Source organism: Sparus aurata, chromosome 2, assembly GCF_900880675.1.
Source record: "Sparus aurata chromosome 2, fSpaAur1.1, whole genome shotgun sequence".
NCBI lineage: Eukaryota > Metazoa > Chordata > Actinopteri > Spariformes > Sparidae > Sparus > Sparus aurata.
Window position 1 is genome coordinate 11404849 of NC_044188.1, and position 25223 is coordinate 11430071.

At 42.2% G+C, this 25223-nt stretch overlaps 1 protein-coding gene and 1 long non-coding RNA gene across 4 annotated transcripts in view; one reads left to right on the forward strand and one right to left on the reverse strand.

The window, feature by feature from the left end:
* The window catches only part of LOC115575175 (roundabout homolog 2), a 57387-nt gene extending 38303 nt beyond the window's left edge, over positions 1–19084 (forward strand). Inside the window, exons 10-26 of one of the 3 annotated variants that reach the window (XM_030407025.1) lie at positions 266–347; positions 594–762; positions 5486–5652; positions 5985–6106; positions 6306–6522; positions 7642–7760; positions 9595–9760; positions 10614–10832; positions 12786–12828; positions 12909–13054; positions 13132–13419; positions 13923–14061; positions 15345–15679; positions 15898–16014; positions 16752–16931; positions 17225–17346; positions 18406–19084. In XM_030407025.1, the coding sequence (XP_030262885.1) occupies positions 266–347; positions 594–762; positions 5486–5652; positions 5985–6106; positions 6306–6522; positions 7642–7760; positions 9595–9760; positions 10614–10832; positions 12786–12828; positions 12909–13054; positions 13132–13419; positions 13923–14061; positions 15345–15679; positions 15898–16014; positions 16752–16931; positions 17225–17346; positions 18406–18417 (2643 nt within the window). In that variant the 3' untranslated portion in view covers positions 18418–19084. The remainder of the gene's footprint in view (positions 1–265; positions 348–593; positions 763–5485; positions 5653–5984; positions 6107–6305; positions 6523–7641; positions 7761–9594; positions 9761–10613; positions 10833–12785; positions 12829–12908; positions 13055–13131; positions 13420–13922; positions 14062–15344; positions 15680–15897; positions 16015–16751; positions 16932–17224; positions 17347–18405) is intronic. The other 2 variants (XM_030407031.1, XM_030407033.1) reach the window with 2 other exon arrangements.
* LOC115575190 (uncharacterized) lies at positions 15804–16424 on the reverse strand. The gene is made up of 3 exons (XR_003982640.1): positions 16322–16424; positions 16142–16195; positions 15804–16038 (listed from the first exon to the last, which is right to left on the reverse strand). It is a non-coding gene; the product is annotated as an uncharacterized LOC115575190 (long non-coding RNA).
* Positions 19085–25223: the final 6139 nt, after the last annotated feature.

Here is a 25223-nt window from a genome sequence, read left to right on the forward strand (position 1 = left end):
GGAGTAGACGTAACATTATGTGGGAGTAACTGAACATCATGAGTACAGGTAGCTCAGTAAATGCGCATTCCTCCACTGTTGGACACACCGAGAATATGATGAGTAAAAACTTGATTTTCTTGATCTGGACGTTCTTCGGTCATCCAAACGGATCCAAACTATCCGTCAAATATTAAAAACTGCTCACAGCGTTTGTTCTCTTTGCTTTTCCATTTGTTTTGTTTTTTCTTTTCGGGGTTCTCAAATGTTGACTGCTGTTTAACAGGACATGGACTCGGGGATGTACACGTGCGTGGTAACCAGCCCCACAGGAGAGTCAAGCTGGAGTGGGATGTTGACTGTCAGAGGTACTCACACCACTCACTCTCACACTCTGTCTCTCTGCTACACTTCACACCCCGTCACTCTCACACTACACCTCCGTGCTCAGCAAACTACACACTCTGCCAGTGTTCGTTATAAGAGCACAGGCTGTAGCTGTTGAAAAAAAAAGACTAAATATCAAATCTCACTTTTGGTTTGGGACAAAACTTTGATCAGAATCAGCTCACTGTCGTCGCGTAATCGTTCCTGCTTTTCTGTTTACGTAACAGAAGACGGACTCTCTCCAGTATCCAGAGTGTCGGAGTTCATTCAGCTTCCGGGGCCTCCGCAGAAGCCTGTAGTGACGGAGGTGACCAAGAACACCGTCACCCTCACCTGGCAGTCCAACCCTCACGAGGGCGGGGCCGCTGTAACCTCCTACATCATCGAGGCCTTCAGGTGAGCAGTGACACAAGTCTACATAAGCCACATTTCCACCGCAGGAAACCGAAACCTTTGTAGGAGCTCAGTGCGTTTCCACCACAAGGACCCCGGGGTCTGTGTTTAGTTCTGATTGGAGACACTACTTTCTTAACGCACTGCATTTTACTTCAGCTACAATTTTTGAGAATCTGCAGCCTCATATGCCTTATTTTCACATGTCCGTAGATGTTTGTGAAAATGGAGATATAAGTGGCAGAAACAACCTTTCAGTTCCACCAAAGAATTTCCTCCAACTAATAGTTCTGCTCTTTCTCGATGTGAACGCTGCAGCAGTGAAAGTCATTGAAAATGTTTTTCCAGGCTGGAAATAGTTTGTATGTGTGTATTTGATAGGTACATTTAAAAACAGATTAATTCTTAAAATGTATAAGCCAGTTTAATTCATATTCCTAAAAGAATAAATAAACAGGGTGAACCCTCCATTTTTTGTGATGTTTATGAGTTTGTAGATACATTGTGGGTGAAAGACAGCAGTTTATTCTGTAAGACTGTAAGCTTCTCTCAAGTTTTATTAAATGCCGGCATTTCTCTGATGTCGTATTCCAGTTAAAACAAAACATCACTCATTTAATGTCAGTGCCAGAGTCAGAAAACTTTTATTTTTTGTCACATGGCGATGGAAATCTGTCTTTGACATGGACTACAAGTCAAATCTCTGAGTACACATCAGGTAAAAATATACAGATTTAGTTGAAAACTAAAATAAACAATAACAAAGTGGCAAAGTGCAGATAGAGTCTGTACAGAGATGAATATAAATTATATCATAATCTGTGTATTTATATAACTCCTCTCCTAACACAGTTACAAAGTGGTGCTTTGGTGAAAGCCATGACATTTAAAACATACAAAGCAAAAGAAACAAAGTCAAACCATGAGTATGTTTAAATAATATGTCTTGCATCTCATTTATGTTTCATTATTGTCTGATTTATAAAATGTAAAACAAATTATGAAAAATGTTCATCAAAGAGCCCAAACAGACAATTCTTGTTTGATCCACTAATCTATTAATTGTCTAATGCAGCTCTTTTGAGTGAAAACATCAGATAGCGGGAGCACCGATGAAGATCACAGGATAAGATAAACAAAATGCTAAAAGTAGAAAGAAGAAAGGTAGATTTTTCAAAAGAGATCCTCGGGCAGGATTATTTCAAATCCACTGAGGACCTCATGTTATTTCGGGTGAAAAGATCCGAGGAGGTCTTCGTGAGTTACGTAACAGAGCGGTTTTAGAATAACTTCTGAAGGTAACTTGACATAGTTCATATACTTCCTGGCTCACATCCAATCCACGCAGCCGTGTAGGCTTTTTTTGGCCGACACTGGAATATAATGACTTCCACGTCTTTAGAGTTCGAGGAGAGATGGATCAATTTTACAACGGAAGCCAAAAGTCTTCTGATTGTTCGTCCTAAATATACATCAGGCATGTGAGGAAGTCATGTCCGTCCACCCTTTTTCACCGGCCGTGTACTGCGGTGCTACCAGCCTATTAAACTGGTGGAACGCTCCTTTAACACTTGTCATAAAGGAACATTTCCAGTCAGAACATTTGTGTGACTGGTTGTTTTGCAAATGTGCTCGTCTTGGTGGCATGAATTCAGAATATTATTAATCATACGCTGCTATTTGACTTGACCCGAGCTTACTTCTTTAAGTGTCTTGAGTTGACGGAGCCCACTTCCCGTCTTAAAAGGATTTGTCTTAACCGTATCCACCCTCTCCCTGTCTCGCTTTTATTCTCTTCACATTCTGACTCTACCCAGATAATGAAGTCTTCTTCATTTAGACTCATTAGAGTTGGGAAATGACTAATCTCGGCCCGAGGGGGGGAGGAGACGGTCCCGTTAAGTGACGTCCCGAAGTGAAATCCGTGACACTCGCTGCGTCAGTATTTAGCCGTAGCGATCCCGAGGAGAGCCAGAGCAGCTCTTGACAAACCAACCAGAGGCTTTAGAGGAAGACAGACAGTGAGTGAAAGAGGAGACAATTACTGCAGTGGTCAGCTCGCCAGCTCTGTCCTGTCCCGGGGCAAAGAAAGCCCGGTTGGAGAGTTCACTCATTACAGGAGCAGGAGACACACATACACACACACACACACACACAAGTCCAGTTAGCTCTGCGTGGATAGAAAAGGCTTGGTGTGGCAGGCTCGCACGTAGAACTGGTGATGGAGATTCGCTCACTGCTGCACGCTCAGCCACCATCAAATTGTTTGGGAGTGTTTGTTTTCTCCCGCCGGCAGGAACAAAGATAGAGGCACAAACTAATGTTTCTCTCTCGTAGTGCTCCGTGTACCTCGTGCATCTTGTGCGAACAGCGAAGCATCAATTATACGTCTGATTTAAAGAGAGGCGAAGTCTTGATGGATGCGCGTAAAAGCTGTAGTTCCCACATTTCGAAACCCATTTACAGGCCGAGCGTCTCAGAAAAAAAAGCTGGATGACTCAGTTTAAGTGGCAAAACTGTTTCCCGGGAGAACATTTGGTGGGAGAGGTGGAGAGGGAGAAACCACAGCTGATAGAAAGACGCTGTGCCCCGCTCGTTGTAATTACCTTGCCATTTTCTCCTCCACGGAGTTGAGGAAAATGTTAAATTGTGCTCACGCTGTTTGATAGTCCCCGTTCCTGCACTGCGCCGGGGCTGTTGTGTCCTCGCCGGGCTCGTTCAGGAGCCGCCGTTATAACCTGCTGCAATAAAAAGGAGGAATAAAACTCGTCATTGTTGTGTCCGCAAGCTGAGAGCAGGGACGTGATTTAGGATGCACAGAACCTGAAGGACTCTGAGAGAGCCATTTGTTTATTCAATTACTAGTGCTAAAGAAAGAAAAGCCCTCTTCGATATGAAGCCAAGGCTAGGAGATGGTTAGCTTAGCATAGCATAAGACTGGGAAATCCACGCATTTTCATTTTTGCTCTGTAATTTTTGCTCTGAGATCTATGTAGGTGGATATTGTTTCCTTTGGACCGAGCGAGGCTAAGGTGTCTTCCTCCCCTCTTTATGCTATGCACCTAGTTTGTAAGCATACATACGTAAGAGTGGCATCAAGCTTCGCTGTTCAAAGTCTCTTCAAAATCCAAACCCCATGCTGAAACAATAAGTTGATTAATGGGCGCTGAGTTAGACTGTTCAATCGAGCAGTCGTATCAGTCGAATTACTGTTAAGTCATTTATCAAGATTAATATATATTTCCGTTTCCAGCTCCTTAAATGTGACGTGTGGATGTTTTTCATTTGTCATTTGCACTGACATGAAGATTGAATATCTCTTGCTTCACTGTCACCTTGTGCTCTGGGAAACTGTGATGGGCATTTTTACCATTTTCTTTGACAGGTAATCAGTTAATTGAAAAAAAGATAACCGTCACGACTCGGCATGAAAAAAGGGAAAGTTGTACTGGCACAAGACGAATAATCATATTTATTTACATGAATCAAAACAAAACAAATTAACCACGGCTATGTAAAGGTGACTCAGTAGCTCAGTGGTTGTGTGGATGTGCAGCGCAAATTAAAGAAATTGCGTCTAAATGAAACCAAGCAAAACAAATTATGTGGCGCAAAGGAAAGAGCAGGCGATGGAATAAATCAGAGGAGTGGGACGGCTGATCTTAAATACCCTCTGGATGAACCGGTCGGCTGCACTAATCAAAACTCCTGCCTGCCAGGAAACAAACAACAGCTCAGGGCGAGATACAACTCAACTGGCACTGGTGAAACCAGAGAGCCATCACACGAGCTAATCATGAAAACAATGTGGAGCTGCAGCACAGCCATAATCCCAACTAATTCACATTACCTTAGAATATCCCACTTTGTCACTAGATAGCAACAAATGTTATCACAACTTGTTAAAAGTGACTAACTGCAGCTGCCATATTGTATGTAGTTCACCCAGTACAGACGTTTTCTCCAAACACACAGGTCATGTGATAATTATATCAGTCTTGTGCGCATTGACATCTCTGATCTGCCATCGTGTTTTATTTAACATCTGTTTTCTGAACAAGTGTGACATTTGGTTGTGGCCCATAGTGCGCCGAACAGCAGTCAACAGCTGTTCTGTGAGTGAGTGACAGAGAAGGTTAGGAGACACGAAAGGAAGCCGTCTTCACGCGCAGCCGCAAAGCATCTGTTAATTGATCTAAATGAGCTGAGAATGTGTATTTATGCTTGTAGAACATGCAGACGGTGGGCAGAACGACTCTGAAGTATATTATTAATATGCCTGCTGAGGAGTGAGACACTAAGCTACTGAAAGGTCGATGTTGCGCGGAGCCTTGACGTCACATCCACGGGATAATGTCAGTGAACATGAAGTAAAACACAGACTTTGCTCATCACACGAGGTCCCCTGAGATACTTCACTTCACTTGTGATCGAACCTATTACCCCTTTTTATCTGAAGATAACATGATAATGAAGCCGTGCTCTCAAGATAACAGGCGTTGGTGTTAAATGTTCTCACAGAGGGCAGCACATTAAGACTACCTGCTTAACTGCATGATCAATAATAAGAGTCCTTTTAAAGGCAGCAAGAATCCTCCTGACAAAGATCCAGACCTTCCAGTGTGACACTGTCATCTGGCCTCATGGTGTTGTTGTATTTGAACCATGTTCACAAGAAATATATTGATATTTTGGGATAATGACATATCCCTTTTCCCTCCCTCAGCCAATCAGTGGGCAGCACCTGGCAAACGGTGGCGGACCAGGTCAGGCAGGAGAGGCACACGGTCGTCGGACTCTTCCCCAACACTGTTTATCTGTTCATCGTCCGAGCAGTCAACTCGTACGGCCTCAGTGACCCTAGCCCGATCTCGGAGCCTGTCAGGACGCAGGGTGAGTTACATAAGCGAGACGAAGCGCTTGCGTAACACGAGTCCTGCTGTATAATCTTGATTTCAGGTTTTTTTTTTTTTTTAAAGCAGGAAATTACAGATATTGAATGTAAGGCTGGCAACCGAGATAATGTGCCACACGTTTGGAAAAAAGTTACTTTTTCATGTGCAGTTTAAAACTAATTGCTTTCTCAGAGTGCAATCAGCCCTGAGCAATGTTGAATTTCATCAAAAAGCCTTTTCTTTTCTGTTTTTTTTTTTTTTTAAAGCTGAATAAGTGCGATTCAGCTGTTTTTCTTTGGCCAGGACTGAACACGTCTTTGTTGTTTTCAGACGGGAGTCCAACAGAACAGGGTGTGGACCACAGGCAGGTGCAGAGGGAGTTAGGAGAGGTGTCGGTCTACCTGCAGAAGCCTGTGGTTCTGTCTCCGAACAGTGCCAGGATCTCTTGGACCGTGAGTTGAACACTTGACTGATGTCGGAGTGTGGAGGACACGCTAATCTCTCTGAAAATTAACTTCAAACCCTCCTTCCGAACGTTACGTGACACAAACAGATTAACTTGAGGTTCAAACGCAGCCGGTTCTGCTCTCGATTACTGATGTTAATGTTTTATTGATCTTTTTTTCTTTTTGTCTCGCCAATGTTCTTCAGGTTGCCCTTCAGTCTCGCTACGTTCAAGGTTATCGTATATTTTACCGGACTATCGGCAGCTCCTGGTTGGTCCAGGATGTGGAGGCCACGTCCGACCACAGCACCATCTTAGTGGATCTGCACAGCAGTACAGAGTACGAGGTGAAGATACGGCCTTACTTCAATGAGCTGCAGGGACACGACAGCCTCATGGTTCTGCTGCGTACGCCTGAGGAGGGTAAGAAATCAATGCTTATCAATAACTTTTCCATAGAACTGAAATGATCAAGAATAATTTTTTTTATTACTGTCCCTAAAGGAATAGTAAAGAAATACGTTTCTGGTGTAGAACTGGATGAGATCAGTTCCACTTTCATATCTGTGCTTTAAATATGTATATTAAATATAAGCAGCCAGTTAGCTTAGCCTAGCCACCAGTGTTGGAGGTCACGGATGTGATGCATAGGGACGGCTGCTGAACGTTATTGTGCAAGATTGTTCTGTTTTCGATTTGTGCGACTCGTCCCCCGCCATTGAAGAATGTCTTGTTTATCTGAGCGCTTTTGTCCTCGAACGCTTTCCCTCACAAAAGCGGCGACCCTGATTAGAGCTCTGCTGATTTGGATTTATTCATTTAACACTTCGAGGGCTGGCGAGTTGAATTGGCGGCAGTTTGGAGGAAAACTACCTTGAAAAACACACAGAAAGAAAAGAATGAAATCATTTCGAGTGGAGTTAAAGAGACACTTCACCCCCCCGAAATCAAAACCTCATGTTTGTCCTCTCACATGCAGCTCTGTTTGATCATCTATCTGCTCAGGGCCACACAAATAAAAACATTAAACAAGCTCAACAGCTGTGAGCAGCCTCATGTAGAAACTCTTTTATTTCTCACCTGTGTGCATCTGCTCGTGGATGAAAGGCTAGCTTACTAAGCTAACTAAGCTAGTTTACGTTCCAGCTCAGTTAATGTTTACATCGAGAGAAGGAGACAAAACAACTGACCCTTTAAATTAAATTCAATAAAAACTATTCAAAATTTAGTTCATTTTTAGTCAGCGCAAAGCCAGTCAGCTGAACATGCAAATATTTGGCATTTGTTGCAAATAACGCTCCCAATAACAAATAAATAAATAATATTTAATTGGATTTAAATGCAGTTTTTCTTTTAAGGGCATTCCTCCTCGCCTGAAAGATGGTATCAAATTAAATAGTTGTTTAAAAGGGAACCTTTCTGGTTATAATTAGGACATTATCTGGCGGTGACAGACCTGTAAAACAGAGCTTCATTATAACGCTGATATCAGTGAATAACAATAATAGAAATATAATTATCCTTTCTTATCTCTGTCTGCAGTTCTGAGCGAGCCTCCACAGGCTGTGTCGGTGGTTCAGCTCAGCAACAGCTCCAGTATCAGAGTGTCCTGGGAGCCGCCGCCTCACAATATGCAGAGCGGCATCATCCTGGAGTACAAGGTGAGAAGACGTCTCTGCCAGCGTGTGACGACGCCGTACCCCCCCGAGACAACACCCGCCTCACCCTCTGATGTTTAATTCTGCCTTTAACACCGTCAATTAGTGACTCAGCCGTCGACTGCGACGTGGAACAAATTGTTCTTGTGATCCCTGATGTTTTTATTTTTTTTTTCCCATGCTGTCATTACTCAGTGTTTTCCAAATTGGTAGTTTAGATTCTCATGAAAAAACACTGATTTTAATTAACAATTAGTAATTACTCATTGCCTCATATCTGCTGGCAGTACATGCTCTGCTGCTGAGAGTAGACTCAATTTTGTCATCAGATTGCGAAATGCTGACTGTACCCGTCATCTGTTTGCTTCTGTGACAAAAAACACTGAGTTCTGATTATCTGTCTCTGAGCATGAGTACAACACTGATTACTAATCATCAGGCTGCTATTCCAGGAAGAAAAAGGACAACTGAAAGGGAACACGCAGTGCCATTGTTTTGATTTATTCTCCCCATCTGTGTCTGCGTGTGGAAAGTTATGAGAAAGCTGCGCAGGTCTGATCATGACACGTTAGATCCTTTCGGCGCTCGTCAGCCGAAGGCACGGATCTTACCTAATCCCCTTAAACATTCAATTTGTCGAAAATGGCACACGGTGTTCTGTGAAAGCCTCCAGCGACTTCATTGTTAAAAAGCAAATGTTGGAACAGTTTTACGTTGCACGCTTTCATCGGAAAATCTTCATGAATTAGACATTAATTCATTGTACATTATGCAGATAATACCAGAGGCAGAAGGCAACTAAGACCATTTACGAAAGCGCTCGAAGGCAAAATGAAATACTCTACATTATTTACATCATTCTATGAAAATGTGATAAATTGTTGTGGATTAAATCACCCAGCTGTAAATAGAGCACGTGAAAATTCGCCCCACCTCGACCAGCGGCAGCACCACAACCAACACCACCAATATTCTGCACGAGTGCTTTTATTTAGAAACTTTAATTACATGTTCCTGTTAATTTTATACGTTTTAAACCGAGCAACTCCAGACAGGAGAAAAAACACATTCCTCATTTCACAAGTGAAAAGCTTTGTTAATAGGCAGTTAATTTCACCGTTGCTCGGCTTTATTGGCGGCCGTGTACGTGGTCTGGTGGTGCTTATGTGGCTAATGTCAGCAGACTGTTGATGGAAGTGTGACGTGGAAAACTTGAGGCCTGCGGTGCACGAACTCTGAGAATGGACGCTACAGTGAAGGAGACAACAATATTTGCATAAACTGTAAGAGAGAAGTGATTTTAAGGATTTTAATGTGGTAATTACATTTTTTTTTTGTCAGGCACACATTAGAGATCTTTGACGCCTTAAAGGTGCAGCTTTGTTTATATGTGGCGGACCCTGCCACCTTTCGCCTTATTTTCCAGCGCTTGTTTCTAACTTTGCATTACTTCATTGATATTGTAAATATAAAATACTTTTCAGAAACTACATAGTGCTCCTTTAACACAGGTGTGGATGGGATCGTCGACAGATGTGTAAATGTCTTTACTGCAGTTATGCAGCCACGTATATTTGCCACATCAGCCGTTTAAACCTGGCTTTTAACTGTCATCGCATTGACAACCCTTTTATCTCTAATCTTTGCGATATCTCTGCCGTCGTTCTTCGCCGCGTGCCGCCAGATAAAGCTTCATCGCCACAAAATTGAGTCTGTGTTATTATAATGACGGGCCACGTCTTGTTCCCCCCAGGTTCGCGCTGGAGAAATTAAATGTCTTTATGTGTTTATATCTCTAAAGATTCAAACATTAACCTCCCTGTCTGCTGCCGATCAGGTGTGGTGTCTGGAGCGGGAGAACCAGATAAACCGAACGGTGGACGGAGCCGTTCTGTCCATCCTGCTGACGGGCCTGCTGCCTGACGTCCGCTACACCGTGGTGGTGGCTGCTGTCACCAGCCTGGGTGTGGGCGCTCAAAGCCCGCCTGTCAGCCTGCTTCTCAGTGAGTCACTCAGCCTGTCACAGCTACTACAAATAGAGAAATATGGCGAGATGCTCTCTCAGTGGTTTAAGAGCAGGTGAAATGTTGTGTGTAGAGTGATGTTTGTGTCGAGTGAGTGATTTAGCCGCCGAGGCGTCATCAACACTTATGTTCTGAGTGTGAAAATATAAAGAGTGTCAGTGAGGAGAGGAGTTTATTAAGTCTGTATTCCATATACTTGGGTTGTCGTGTATTCAGTAGTCATAACGAATAAGATTTGGTGCCAGACTGGCAGACAATTGCTGCATTTCTCTTGTTTTGAATCAATTTTGGACATGCACTCATCCACTTTCTTGCTGAGAGTTACATGAGAAAATCAAGATCGCTCTCTCGTCCGCCGCGAATATGAGGCTGAGAGCGGCAGCTGGTTAGCTTAGCTCAGCATAAAAACCTGGAAACAGCTAGCCTGGCTCTGTCTGCTGGTAACATGATACTCCCACTAGCACATCGAGAGCTTAGTCATTAACACATTATATCCTAACAACCTGCAAAAACATCACTATGTGGATTTACAGAAGCAGTGTCTCCACTAGCCCAGATCAGTCAGCCCCCTTTACTGTCAAAAGACATTTTTTCCCCCCTCCCAGGCGAAAAAACCCCACAGTGAAGCCACTTAACATGTTTGAGTCTTAAATTAGCCTTTCAAGATGATTATTTTTACATCTACTCTGCATCAGGCTATTTATGCCTATTATTAAAAAAAAGTAAACTGGTTTATTTCCCAAAATGTCAAACCATCCTTTTAATCCGTTACTAGATTGGTGTTGTGTTGTTATGAAACAGCTCTCCATTTTGTCTTGAACTTTACTTCCAGCTCTCCCAACTGACAAGACCTCCACATCCGTGAAGAAAGGCGGCAGCCTCAGCATATCGGAGCAGATCACAAACGTCATCCGGCAGCCGGCGTTCATCGCGGGCCTTGGCGTGGCGGCGTGGCTGGTGCTGATGGGCTTCAGCGGCTGGATGTACTGTCGACACCGCAGGAGGAAGCAGCTGGGACACTACACCACGTCCTTCGCGTACACGCCAGCAGGTGAGCGGGACAGGCTTTGATGTTGCAGTGGTATCTGGGGTTTTAAGCATCATGGCAGGTGTTCAAAGGATTAACTGTAAAATATCACGTATACCGTTGAATTTTTGGAATGTCACATTTTCCAGAGATTTCAGCACTTTTTTTTGTCAGGCAGATTACTCCTTAGAGAACGAAACGGGCCCGATGACATGACTTTACGACACCTTCAGACGCACTCTGTCAAATTTCCTCATTATGTTTATAAAGCTCCTGAAAGAGAAAAAGCTCCAGTTGTTGCACTGCAAACCATCAGATTTAGTTTTCGATAAGCGGCAGTGACAAAAGTTCATGACAGAGCGCAGCAGCTGCAGAAGTGATGAATGTTTTTCAGTTGTTAGTTTTTAGTCAGCAAAGCGCACACATCAACACTCTCACTGCACATCCCGTTCAGTTAATTAAAATGTATATATCCCCACTGGGTCGTTTTCAAAGCAGTCATAAAGAAAAAAACATACTGAAGCGCATGTAAACCGCTACATGCGGTTTATTTTAGAAAACGCCCTTCGGCACATGAGCACATAAACACATCAGTTGTTTTCTGACGTTGAGAGATGTTTGTCCGTGTTCATGAATACTCAATGAAGCACAGAGCTTCAGGAAAAACACTTGATTTTTTACATAAATATTTGATATCACCGCCACGCTAATGACCGAAGATCACTTTGTTTCAGTTTTTAGTATTGATCCTATTATCATCCTGTTAATTTTAGAGGCCAGAGCCACAGTAGAAGACACATTGATTCATCAAATGACATCTGCGTTTTAAACATGGATCCGTTGAGTGCCTTTTACTTCTGATATGTAGGTCAATAGTGTATTTTTTTTTTAAGAGGGTATTGATTAAATTGGGACACATAAACCCCATGTGTGAAAAACTGTTTATTTGGAATGGGGCATAAATTAGCTCAAAATATTTCATGTGAAGTGAATCTTTTGAAAAGAAGTCTTAAAAAGGTCCAATGTGCAGGATTTAGGGGCAGAAAAGGGATGTACTATTCATGATTACTTTTTATTAATGTGTAATTAACAGTCACTGTGCTCATATATGCCAACTTTGAGACCTCAAAAATAGGGTGGTCCTCTTGCAGAAGAATTAAAGTTTCAGACTTATTTACCTGATTCTGGTGAATTTTACTTAAAGGAAAGTAACATGATTATACAAAAGAAGAGTGCAACAGCATGTTTGTGGTAAATAGTTTTGATTTTACTTTTGATTCCCAGGATGATGCAGAATGATTTACCTCTCTGGTGTGAACTTGAAATTAAGATTTATACGTTTTCGTTCACTTCGTTTTTTTGCCGCTCAGAGAGTCTTTGTCAGCCTCTCGATGGTGATTTTACAAAAAGCAGTTTAAACTCTACATAGGAATTGGGAAGTCTTGTTTCCAAGCCAACTGAATTTTGCCCTCACTTCTCCATTTCTCTGTCCGTCACAGTAGTGTCTCGGTCTCTAGTCAGAATCTGCAGCATTTTGACTCAGTAGTGTCTCGGTCTTAGTCAAAGAAGACGAGGGAATTTATCTCCATATGAGTCAAGACCACAGCAGCAGACATATCACCGTACTGAATGATTGTTTGATACGTTCTGTAGTTAATGATGGATTCTATGAGAAGACAAACGCTTTGTGTTTGTATATTTATAAAATTCCCCTCCAGGATGCCTTGTGATTATTCCATCAACACATTTGTCCGGTACACTTACACATGCACAGTATAAAAAGCAATAAAAGAGGTGAATAAAAAAAGGAATTTGTGTTTGTCGTCTGGCATTGTGCGAATGTGGACCAGCTGTGCAGTGTCAGGAACAGGTTGGGATTACTAAAAGGGGGGAAAAATGCCTCGTAAATGCCACTAAAGCCTTAATCGTTTCTGCTGTAAAACAAGATTCATAACCAAGAACTTCATCTTCTTCCAGTTGGCTTCGCTCACGGTGAAGGATCTGGAATCATCAATGGAGGGTAAATGAAAGATTACGATTGGATTTCCGATGGCATTTTGTTTTATGCATGAAGAAAACGTAGCGCTGACATAATCTCAGCTGTCTCTACAGGCCCGGCTTGTTGGGATCAAACATGGGGAACTACCCCTGGCTCGCCGACTCCTGGCCCACTCCGAACCTCGCTCACAGCAAAGAATCTGTCAACTGCTGCGCTGGCAAACTGGACTCTGACAGATATTACAACTGTAAGCGCGCTCCCACTTTGACCGTCTGGTGAAATGACTCATCTTTCGAGTACTGAGTGGATAATGTCTCTGTTCAGCAGTTGGCATCGTGAACTACCCGAGTCAGACGGAGAAGCGCAGCACGGCGTCCAACGACAGCCCCATCTACAGCACCATCAACACCACCGCTGAGGACGACCTGCTGGCGTACTACGACACCTACTCCAGTGCGTCTTACACCCAGGGCCCGGACCCGTACAGCAGCAACCCCGTCCTGGCAAACGGTGGCCTGGTGGGGCTGGAGCAGGACCTGGACCAGTGGACCATCCAGTCTGGACAGTCTGGGTCTGAGTACGCCAAGCTCCAGTACACCAAGAAGGGCAACGGTGAGGGTTTTCTGCTTCTGTAATCTATTTTGATTTTGTAAGAAGACCCCAGAATGCAGAAGATGGACCACGAAATAAATAAATAAAGCTCATACAGCGTGGTTACAGGGAGATATAAACGCTAGGATGTAGAGTATATATGGGCATGTATGGACTAATTAATTAAAATGACGTAATATCAATAAAAACAATAATAAAGGAATATTTCTTAGTTGATTTTACTCTTTTAAAAACGTTATTATCCCTCGTGTTTTTCTGTCTGGCAGCATTCTGACTTCTCTTGTAAGAGGGTCCTTTACATAATAACCTCGCCTTTAAGCTCTGAATTGGAACATATAGTAACTAACAACATATAGGGATTATGAGGGTCAAGTGCTCCTTCAGGCACTCAAAGGCAGAACGAGGAGAGAAGAGAGGATTTATTGTTTTACAGCGTACAGCGCTTTCAGCCCCGGCGTGATTACAACTTGTAGATTATATGACGTGTTGTTTTTTCTCTATAGAAAAACTGGTGAAGCAGAGGTCCACCGGGTCTTCGTCCAAGTCTGCTCCTCTCACCTGGGTGGATGTTCTGTCGCTGCCTCTGCCTGCCAACAAAGACAGACGTGATAAGAAGACAGACAGAGACGAGGAGAAGCGCAGGTGAGACTGACATCTGATGTATTTTTCCATTTAAGATCAGAGCTCCCTGTTTTCTCCGAGTCTAACATTCGCTCGGTGGGTTTATTATTAGCATTAAGGCCTTCACCTACATGACAGAGGGAGTTAAGGCGGCTGGGTATCAAACCTGCCCTGTAACGCTGCCAAGGCTGTCAAACAAAAGTTGAGTGAAGTTTGGAGTCTGGGGAGTTTTCGAATTAACAGCAGTTTGTCTCTGCAGGCAGTGAGTAGATTGAGCTCGGGGGGGTTACAGAGGGAGGGCGTCTCCTCTAACTAGTTCTGACAGATTAGATGGCGGCCATAACGGGGCGGGATCGGAGGACGACTCTGACTGTGCCGTGTCCGTTTTAATGACATTAGCCACCATCTGACAGTGTGGATTAGCACTTTCTATTTTCAATGACAAGTCCATCATTAAATTAGCGCCGACGGCACCCGAGCTGACAACAGAAATCACGGAGGAGGTGCTCGTTGTCTCTAACTCGATCTTGATTCCACTTTCAATAGGAACCAGATTGTTATTTGCTTGCTTCAATCCATACCGGTGTCAAGGTATTCCGCTCATATTTCACATTTAGCGTGTTACATGGTCCAAATCGCAATATATTTTGCAGGAAACCAAAATATATCTCAATGTTGTTTTCCAATATCCTGCAGCCCTCGTGTAAACATTCGTGTCCCCCCAAGGCTGATTTGCAATAACTTTCTGACCTCTTAAAGGAGCCCTGCGGAGTTTTGTTTGTTTACACTCAATTCATATCTCCCCAGTACACATATTTTTGTATCATTGACATGCAACTCAAACGGTCACAGAGCAATATTTTTGTATTATAATGAGAGCTGCATTGTTTGTATTGGTGTTTACTTCCTGGCAGACTTCTTCTCCGCTGCCTTTCTTGGTGATTTACTGCTGACGGATGACCGCAGATTAATAGTCCGAAGTCATTGACAGAAATGGATATCCACCTAAAAACATTGCTATAAAACTCCACGGGTCACCCTTAGATAGTCATGTAATCATCATTCAGCTGTTCTTTTTAGTGGTTATTAAAAAATTGTTAGAATACTCTTAACTTAGATGGACAGCGGTGTTAATATTTCGCACAAAGCTCTGCTGTACAGCCACACAGAGCTGCTAGCATGCCTGTAAACTCTGTCTTGTTTTAATTACATTTATTATTTATATAAATAGAGGTTTTATGTGTTGACTGTTTCCCTCCGAGACGCACACTCATGCCGCTGTTACTCACTGTCCGTCCTTGTAGCCCTGAGGAGGACGATGACGACTGGTGTCCTCCATTGCCTGCCAGAACCTACCTGATGGACGCCTCCCGGGAGGAGCTCTCCAGTCTGCCCTCCAAACCGAACGAGCTGTCATACGCAGCAACGCTGACATCTTCCCCCCAGCAAGACACTCACAAGCCCAGCGAGAGTCCGCGGCTGCAGCATATTGACCTCTTGACTCGTCACCAGTCAGGCTCCCAGGTATCCCAGTCCAACCCGGATCTGTTTACCAACAACAGCAAGGCCCGGGAAACCGGTGAGGCGTACCACACCCGCCAGTGGGCAGAAGATTTCAAGGGAGAAAGCCTCGGCAAAGGTCAGTTCAGATTCAGTTTAACGTCTCACATCTTTGGAAGTGACTCCCCAAGAGGCAGCGCACAACCACACAGTGTCATGTATAATTTAGTTTATGATGTTACCTAACAGAAAGGATTTGTACATGGAAATCATGTCACATTTATTCAAAGTGCAGCTCAGTGTACTTTAGTTTGCTCTAAGTTTCCCGAGGATGACATCAGTGTGCTCTCTTGTCAGGACAATCTCCGGCTTGTGCTGTCGAGTCGAGCCCCGCAGCGCCGGCGCACAGATCCAGGGGTAAGAAGAGAACGCCCAAGGATGGCCCACCTAGACGAGAGCTACACAGCCAAGCAGGTATGACACACTGTTTTAACACATCTGTTTTAGTTTGGGGAAAAAGAATGAGGAATATTACTATTTACTCAATTTCAAATATTAATTATATATTTGCTATGTTTATATACTGCTGCTGTATACTCACTACTTCATGACTGTCATGTGGTGCGCTGTGCAAGGGGGCGGGGCAGCTCTCAGCCTGCACACAGACAAACACATGATGTGGAAATGAAACACTTATAATGCTTGTATAATGTGTACAGGCTTAACTGTATAGCTGTCAGTGATTGAAATGCATCCCTCCACCTGAGTGGTGTTGCTGTACCTGGGCGCCAAAGATGATGGACACGCTCAGGCGTGTGCTTTCCCAATCGGGTAGATCAGGAAGTGACAGTCTGTTATTTGTCAGGCTCTTTCTTGGCCAGGAGTTTCCTCTTGTTGCCTGGCAACTGGTCACGGTCTGGTTCGATTCCCGGCCAGTGCAGTTTAAGTGTCGAAGTGGCCTTGGGCAATGATACTGAACCCTACGTTGCTCCCGGTGGCTCTTCTGATGTGTAATGTGAATGTGTAACTGTATGAATGGGTATGTTCTTTATGCTAAGCTAACCAACTGCTGTCTGAGCTTCATGTTTTGGGCAAAGGCCTCTCATCTAATTCTCAGCAAGAAAGCAAATATTTTCTAAAATATCAAACTATTCCTTTAAATCAGATCACTGTCTCTAGTTTATTAATCACCCATTATCAATCATTTGCAGAGCTCCCCCCTCCACCTGCCCCTCCCACCACAGACGACTCCCTGCAGCTGTTGGCAGATGTTTTGAGCCGCAGCCGAACAGACAGCGAAAGAAAAGAGGCGAGCGACTCGCCCACACTTCCGAGGAGGGGAGAGCATTTCTCACCACAAAGGAGAGGACCTACAAAGTGGCCGTCGCAGGGTGAGTGCGATATGTGACACTCACCTCTGTATCCGTCACCAACGGATGATAAAAGAACAGTTTCTATCCCAGCAGACATTTTTCTTCAACAGCTGGAACCCACATAGATGCTTCATGCAAATCCCTCTGAGTTTAGAAAGCACCAGCTGCCACCAGTGTATACACACTTATTATCTCATAGTCGTAGCTCTGCTTTTAGCAGCAGGGGGGTCTATTTCCAGCCTGCTCCCTCACTTAGGGTTTAACCTATATAAATACAGCTGTAACTTTGCCTGATTTGTTGTCATCCCCAGATGAGAATATAATCCCGTATGGAACGTCCAACTTCCTGCCCAAGGTGCAGATGTCAGGCTACGGGTCTCTGGGCGGAGGAGTCTTTCCTCGACACTCCACCACTGGCCGGAGGAGAGATGAGGTATGTCTAGACGTACAGAAGGAACTGCTGAACAGACAGAGTGTGTGAATAGTGAGGGTCACAGCAGGTTCAGCGGTAAACTGAGGGCGGTGTGAGCTGCCTGTCAGAAAGTTTCCCGTAGACAAAAGTAGTTATCGAACATAGTGACTCGACAAAAGTTTGCATTTGTCTCCGAGTTGAACCTGGAAGAAAGTACACATGCTTCCACAGGTAAAGACGAACTAAATCATTAAAGTGACACAGTGCTTCGCCCAAAATCTGTCTGTCGAGAATGAAACTCACCTCCTGTAGTCTTGAGAGATGACTATGATACTTTTGCAGTTTGCTCGACAGCAGAGACAGCAAACTATAACGAGGAGGACAGTTATGTAATGTTTTCACAACTGAGGGAAAAAAAAAAGTGTCAAAATGTCCAGAAAAACTTTGAGAACCACCCCTGCAACATAATCCACCTTCTGGCTATTCTCCCATATGCGCAGTACCCTCAGCTTCACTTCAAAACATTTGGAGATGATAGTTTGGCACTTTTCTAAGTTCATATTTGTCATTTTACCTGGTGTGTTTTGGGGTCTAAAAAGAAACTCAGAAATATGTGCGCAGGATTAGTCATAAAACTACTCTTTAAAATTGTTATTCTTTTTCATTCAGAGAAGCAGATTGACTTGGCTCTTCTATATCAAAGCCTGACGTATGTGGTGTTCGCTGTTCATTACTGACATACTGTATCCCTCACTTCAGATCAAGAGTACATGTTTTGATAATAGTAACGTTTCTTTATAAGGACCTTCATTAGGTATCAGAAAATGACCTGATGAAGGACTTTGGTCTCTTACGCACCTGTTGAGCCACTATTATTAAGCTGTTTGCTAGTGTTATGTGGTTATAGATGAAAAAAATGAGAAAGAAGATTAAAAAATATCTATATCATATCCGCCCTCAAGCTAAGAGTAAGCCATGCTTTAAACAGTGTGACCGTGTCCGTCTTTCTGTACATCACCAGTGTTTATCTCTCTCTCGGTCTCCAACTGTTTCTCCTGTGTTGTCTTTGTCTCCTTTCAGAGCCTCATGTAAACGGATGCCAGTCACATTTCCTCCATGAATTTCCAGTCTTTGCGAACCATCAATCCGTTGCCATGGTGAAAAACTGAAGACTAAAGGGAAAGCGTCAAGGCTAGCTCTCTGCCTTTTTTCACAGCTAGTATTATCTTACCTTAATGACTTTAATCTTTATTTTTTGTGATTTGCTTCACCCTCTCTCCGTGTACATAGACAGCTTTGCAATTTTTTTTTAAAAAAGATGTCGATCAGATATATTGCTAAAAAAGAAAAAATTGATCCGGGGTTTAAAAAAAAATTAAAAATACTGTATTTTTTCGGCAGTGGGAAGTAAATGTAAGTACGAAATTATTGTACAGCAGATTAATGAATGTATCGTCTGCTTTCTCCTGACCATGAAACCATGATGATGTGTGCGTTTCACGAAAGACTGGAGAAGACACAAAGCAGAAAATGTGTTAATAAACCATCATACAGTATGTGTGGGTATGTGTGTGTGTGTGTGTGTGTGTGCGTGTGTGTGTGTGCGTGTGTGATAGTGCATGTGTGTAGTGTTTGTGTGTGTGTGTTACTGTTTTGATCTCTCATCCCTGTGTGACTGTGTACTTGTGGTATCCCTATAGATCACCAGTGTGTTAGTAAGATTTTTAAACTGACCAATAAAACATTTATTACAAAAAGATCCTTCTGTCTGGGTGTGAGTTAATTCAGATTATCGTGGAATAAAAGCTTTTTTTTTTAGCTAAGTTAGCCGCTCGATGGTAATGTCAGTCCTGTGGTTGGTCCGCCACTTTGGTCCAGACTGAAACACCTCAAAATCAATCAGATGTATTGCAATAAATCCGCCTGAATTGGGATAACTGTGGTCATTTTCCATCCAATCCCATCATCATCATGGTTGATACTCCCTTCTTACAGAGGGCAACATGCGCTGCCAACACAGCGCAGCCTTATGTTTAAAGAAGATGCTGTCTAATGCGTTTATGACATCCAGGACCCCGAGTGTATATACATCATCTCAACTTAGTGGTTTTATGATCATGGCATCTGTAGCCAGGATGTTAGAAACACTGAGGTCACCCATACATCGAGAAAATGTTGAAGATTATTTCACTGCATTTTGGCACAACCAATAATAGAATAAGCAACATATATGGCAAATTTTGACTCACATTTATTTAACTTATTTCTATGCTTAAAATAACTACATGGGTAACACTTTATAATAACCACCACTGATAAATGGTCAATTTAAACCTAATCAGATTCAGTTAAGTCATTTTACTGTCAAGAAACAATAAAAATGGTTCATAAAAACATTTATTAAGTCAATGTAAATGTTGAAAACATCAGTTGCAACTCATCCAAATAATGTTGATATAAGATAATGTTGTATAAATGAACAGTATTTGTGAACCAAGTCTTATGAACATCAGTGGAAACTTACCAATAAACAGTTGCTCATAAATTGTTAATAAAGAAATCATTGAACTGCTTGTTAACAGTCAAACACATTTTAAATAAAGTTTAATTTCCTGCAAACTTGACGTTTTTATGAATATATGATTGTTTATTTTAATGATGAAGTGCTATCAAATATATAAATGTATCACAATATCATACATAGAGGAAAAATACTGTAGGTTAAGCACAACAGCATTTAAGTTAATTTCCTTGTGATATAATAGAAGAGTGGCAGGCTGTGGGCCGATGTGTGGTTATCGTACTCTCTGAAGTGTGTTCTTTCAATCTTCTGGAGGCGTTTCTTCCTCTGTCACACAACGTAGATATGTTGGGTTTCAGTGTGTTTCTCTGTGCATCTCAGATTGACTTCAGTACAGCTGTCACCACAGTCTGCCCCCAAAGCAAGATTCAGTGATGTAACGACCCTGCTTTTCTTAGTTCTATGTGAATATGCGCAGTAGAGTTTCTCCCGCTTGCCCTGTCAAATTTTTTAACCATTTTTCCGGCTCAAGGAAAGATGTACGAGTGTACAACCTCCACGGATCAAAAATTCATGATAGAGAGAGTCATAGTTGACCTTGACTGCACTCTGAGCTGCCTCTTTTACAATGTGAGTCTATGGGGGAAGATGCTTTTTGGGATGCAGGGGAACTGGAAGCAAGGCTGTGTGGCTACCTCATTTCCAGGTCTATCACACATTCACACCCAGACCATGACTCTGAACCCAAAAGAACCAAAAGAGTCGGTTGCCTAGTCATGCATGACCAAATGAAACCAACTGGGTACAAGGGTAGTACCTTATGAAGGTGTTAAGCACAACGAAGCACACAAAAGTCTAACTGTAGTGCACAATTTTCTCAAAAAGAAATAAGATTTGTTTTCCGTGATAGTTCCTGGGTTCTGTAATGACCCAAACACCTGCACCATAGTCCCATCAGCCTCTTTTGCTGCTAACATGGAACACTATTTTGGAGGACATGGTAAACATTATACCTGCTAAATATCAGCATGCACTGTGATGTTGACATGTTTTTTTTAGCATTTAGCACAAATCACAGCCGTCACATGCCAAATTCGGCCTCATTGACTCTTGTTCAATTGAAATAATGTTTCTGAGTCGTGTTTGATTTGTTCAAAGACTCGCACATACTTTGAAGAGGTCTTGAAATAATTCCAGCACAAACTACTCTAGCCAAGTGAACAAAACCTCCATTAGACCCGTGTGTGTCGAATAATAATGCTGGTCTCCGTGGAAGGCAGATAGAAAGAAGATAGACGAGCCAGCTCCAGTTTTTCCATCAGACGTCCCTGAGGTCTGAGTGAACTCAGAGATTGTTATCCCATGTTCCCGCTAAGATGACTTCTCTGATATGAGAATGTGTAAGACCTGATGCTTTCTTCTGATTACAGCATTGCCAGAAGTTTGTGAATATGGCCTAACGACAGGAGCTAACCTTCATCTCACTATGCAGCTCCTGAAATGTGTCAGCGATGGGATATAATAAAGGCTCTCTTCACGTCTGCACCTTCATCTGCCTCCTGTGTTCAGATCTTCGTGGATTAAAGCACTACAGTATTTTGGCAGGGAGGCTGCGGGGTAGTGTGGAGCCTGCGTTGGACTGCACTGCCTTTGGCAAACACACACTGGGTCCCACCAGGCTCGGAGGATAATGGTAATCCGATGCAATTTGAAGGGGTTATGCAATTTAGAAGGGTTCTACAATTTTATGCTTTCAGGCCTGGAGCACGGATTAGAGTCTCAGTGGTTTGCACACGCCCTCCCACACGGACAGCTCAGCTCGACCAGCCACGGTCTGTAACTGAGGCCACTTCACATCCACACCAGTGGATCAACATTCCACTTGTGCTATAGGAACTCTTTTCACTCATTTACATTACAGCAAAAAATCCTCTTCAGGCACTTTTAATACATAAATATTATCTTTTCTAATAAATAATACAAATAACTTTTAAATAATTCATGTTTGGTGTGATTTTCCAACAAGAAAAGTTAAACAGAAGAAGAAGAAGAAGAAGAAGAAGAAGTTGAACCAAGTTAAAATGACTTTTACAGCTTCTTCACTGGAACATATAGACATTGTGAAATCACAGAAATGTATTTCAAAAATGTAACTTTCTGGACAAACCTTTCACCAGCTCTTCTGTAACGTCCAGTGTCAGTCAGTGTATCTGCACTCATGTCTCTACATCAAACTGTAACCAGCGCATATCGGACCATGACTGGCCTTCAAACTCATTATGATGTACAAGTGAAATCATCTCAGATGTCAAATTAAGTTTAAATTAAGATTTCAAACTCTGCACATCACTTCGCACAGTGAAGGTCAAACATTCAAGTGGAGAAACACTCAGCAAATCAAATGTTTGAGTGGAGGACGACTTTAACATCCACATCTGACGGTCAAAATGACAAAAAATCATCTCAAACAGTGATTCCTAACCAGAGGCACAGACGCTCCAGGGGAATATTCTGCAGGAGGTATGTGGAAAGATGATGGATTCATTCAGCTAATTTAAAAATAAATTAAATTGTTTGTTGTGAGTTCGTATTATAAATATGTATCCAAATATTTTTGAGAGGAATGCCAGTGTGATAATCAGTAAACTACCAGCTGTTATAAACAGGGTTGTATTAGGTTCTCAAAGGTCAAACTTGAGTTAAAGTAAAGATACTGCGTTTAAATATTACTTTGGTAAAAGTGAAGGTCACACATATGAATTGTACTTGAGAAGTAAGAAGTAAATTATTCTTATATTTACATGTACTGTATAAACTGTATGATGTATACTTCCAATTATCAGATCTGATATTTAGCACTTTTCTCATAATTGGATTCAGTGTTTTTGTTCATTAATAAAATAAGTTCATTTAAACATGCACTCACTTGGCTCTGACGCAACATGTAACCTCAGTTATACTAATGTAGTGAGTAAAAAAGTACAGTATTAGCCTCCAAAATGTCGTGGAACTACCGGAAAATGGAAATACTCAAGTAAAGTAGTAAATGCACTTGAAGACATTCGACCATCAGTGATTATAAAAAACTACTACTGTGAGCGAGATAATAAAAAAACTAGCAAGAAAAGTGAGCATAGATTAGCAGTACAACTAAAACCCTGACCAATACTTAAGAAACAAACCCAAGAGTAAAGATCAACAGTTCTAGGATCAAAAACATTGTTAACTAAAGCCTCAGCGTCCACAGGGGCTTTATTACACCACTGATTCGATAAACTCATCAGGAGCTGCTGGCGTCAACATCACTGGGTCCAAAATGAGTCAGAAAAGGAAAGTTAGCTGTAAATCCCTTCTGACAACAAAACAGTTCAAAGTGATTTCTATAAGACCGAAAAAGGCAGAAGATATAAAGGTATCACAAGGGAACACAAAAAGTTACGACGGATTAGTGCTCAATAGAATTTGGAAAAAGACAAAGTTTTAAGCCTCAAGTGAAGAGAATTGAGAACAGGTAGGGCATTCTGGGTTAATAAGGACAGAATGATGACAGAAATGCAGTTTGAAGTCAGATCAGACTTAGAGAACAATTATGATTATCTGTCTGAGCAGGTATAAACACATAATCGTCATTTTAGGGAGGATTAACATTGTGATCCTTTCAAACGTGATCAGAAACTCATGATTCAGAGACTTTGCTGCAAGACTTAATAAAAGGCCCCATCTAGTGGTCATCCCTGAGACTTGCCGGGTGACTGTGATGCAAAATGCACTGGATTCTGTTGGTCATCTAGGACTTACAGGAGCCGCACATTGTGTGAAATTTAATGTTATTCACAAAGAGATCCGCTTAAATCAGAGGAGTAGATTAACTCCAAGATTTTACAAGTTTCAAGTTTCTAGGGTTCTACACTGCGAGCATGAGCTCAGAGAGATGTCAGGAAGTAGCAGATGATTCAGCTGCATCGAATAGTCCTGTGACTTTTTTTTCACAGAAGACTTAGTCATTCTCTGAAAAGCACTGATTTCATAGAGCAGAGCCAAAATTAAGTCAGAACAGTGGGAGAGTGAGCCAACATGTACAATACCAGCAGGCCTGAAAGTGAATCAGCTAAATGTGAATTCAGCCATAATCAATCTCATTTTCTACACGTGTGTGACATCTCAAAATGCCCTCTTGTTACAACTTGTTGAAATGTGTCAAAGTAAGTATAAATTAAGTTGATAGTGAAGTTTCCGAACCTTTCCCATTTGAGTCATTTGCATCTCTACATAATTTACTTAAACCAACTTTTTTGTATGTATTGTAACATATTTGGCCAATAAAAGTTGATTCTGATTGATTCATCAGACTAACCAGTGAGCGGACCTGCTTTTATTGGCCGGATGAATGTGGAGACTGCTAGTTCGGCAAACTTTTTTGGAGTAACTCTGCTCTCAAATGTAAGTAGTTTCTTCTTTTTTATCCCAAAGTCTACAAATTGTTCCCAGACGGGTCTGATGTTAACTTCTTTAAAAGGGTAGGAGAATGTTATTTGGTGTCTTTTTAAGGAACATTATGTTCTGTACACGTTTAGGGGGACTGTGAAGACCACAATAAAATCAACTGGCTCTACCTTGTGACCCACAACATTAAAATGAAGACACCATACAATGGTACAAGTTTTTAAGAGGCCTGACTGAAATAAGACACATAACTTCTTTCCCCAGACAAAGAAAAGACTACATAAAATAAACTAACAAACAAATCCACAAAATGAGGACTAAAAAAAAAAAAAACAACTCAGGACAAAGACAGAGCCACTCAAACGGTCAGGACTGCTTGGTAATCAGACGCAAACAGTTCCTTCTCCTCCACCCTCCCTTAAATATGGGGCAGGGCTAAGTGCCTGATGAGCAGCACCTGAGCGAAGGGAAGAAGAGAGGAGGAGGAGGAAACACAGAAGAGGGTAACACAGACTGTCATAAGAGGACGTTCTCTCTCGACTCTGTTTTCTACACAATGTTTCTCTAACGTCCACGGCAAGAAACTGTAAAGAGTTGAGGGACGTCATTTGTCGACTTTCAGGGAACGTTCTGGAATGTTGAGGGGACCATCACTAAAGGACGTTCCCTCAAGGTCTCTTAAGCTCCTGTTACGTCTGCAGAACCTTTACTGCCCTTAATAAGACCAACCCTGGATGTAATTTTTGATAAATCATATAAAACATGTTTGTTTCTCATACATGTGTACGTGTTTGTGTGTGTAAGTAATTCTGATCCTGTTCCTGATTTAAAAACAAACCCTCCCTGACTCTTTCCACAGCAGCACCTCTCCATGTGCAGAATACTACACCAGTTACACCAGGGAGAGAATTGAATGTTATGTTCTCACCCATCT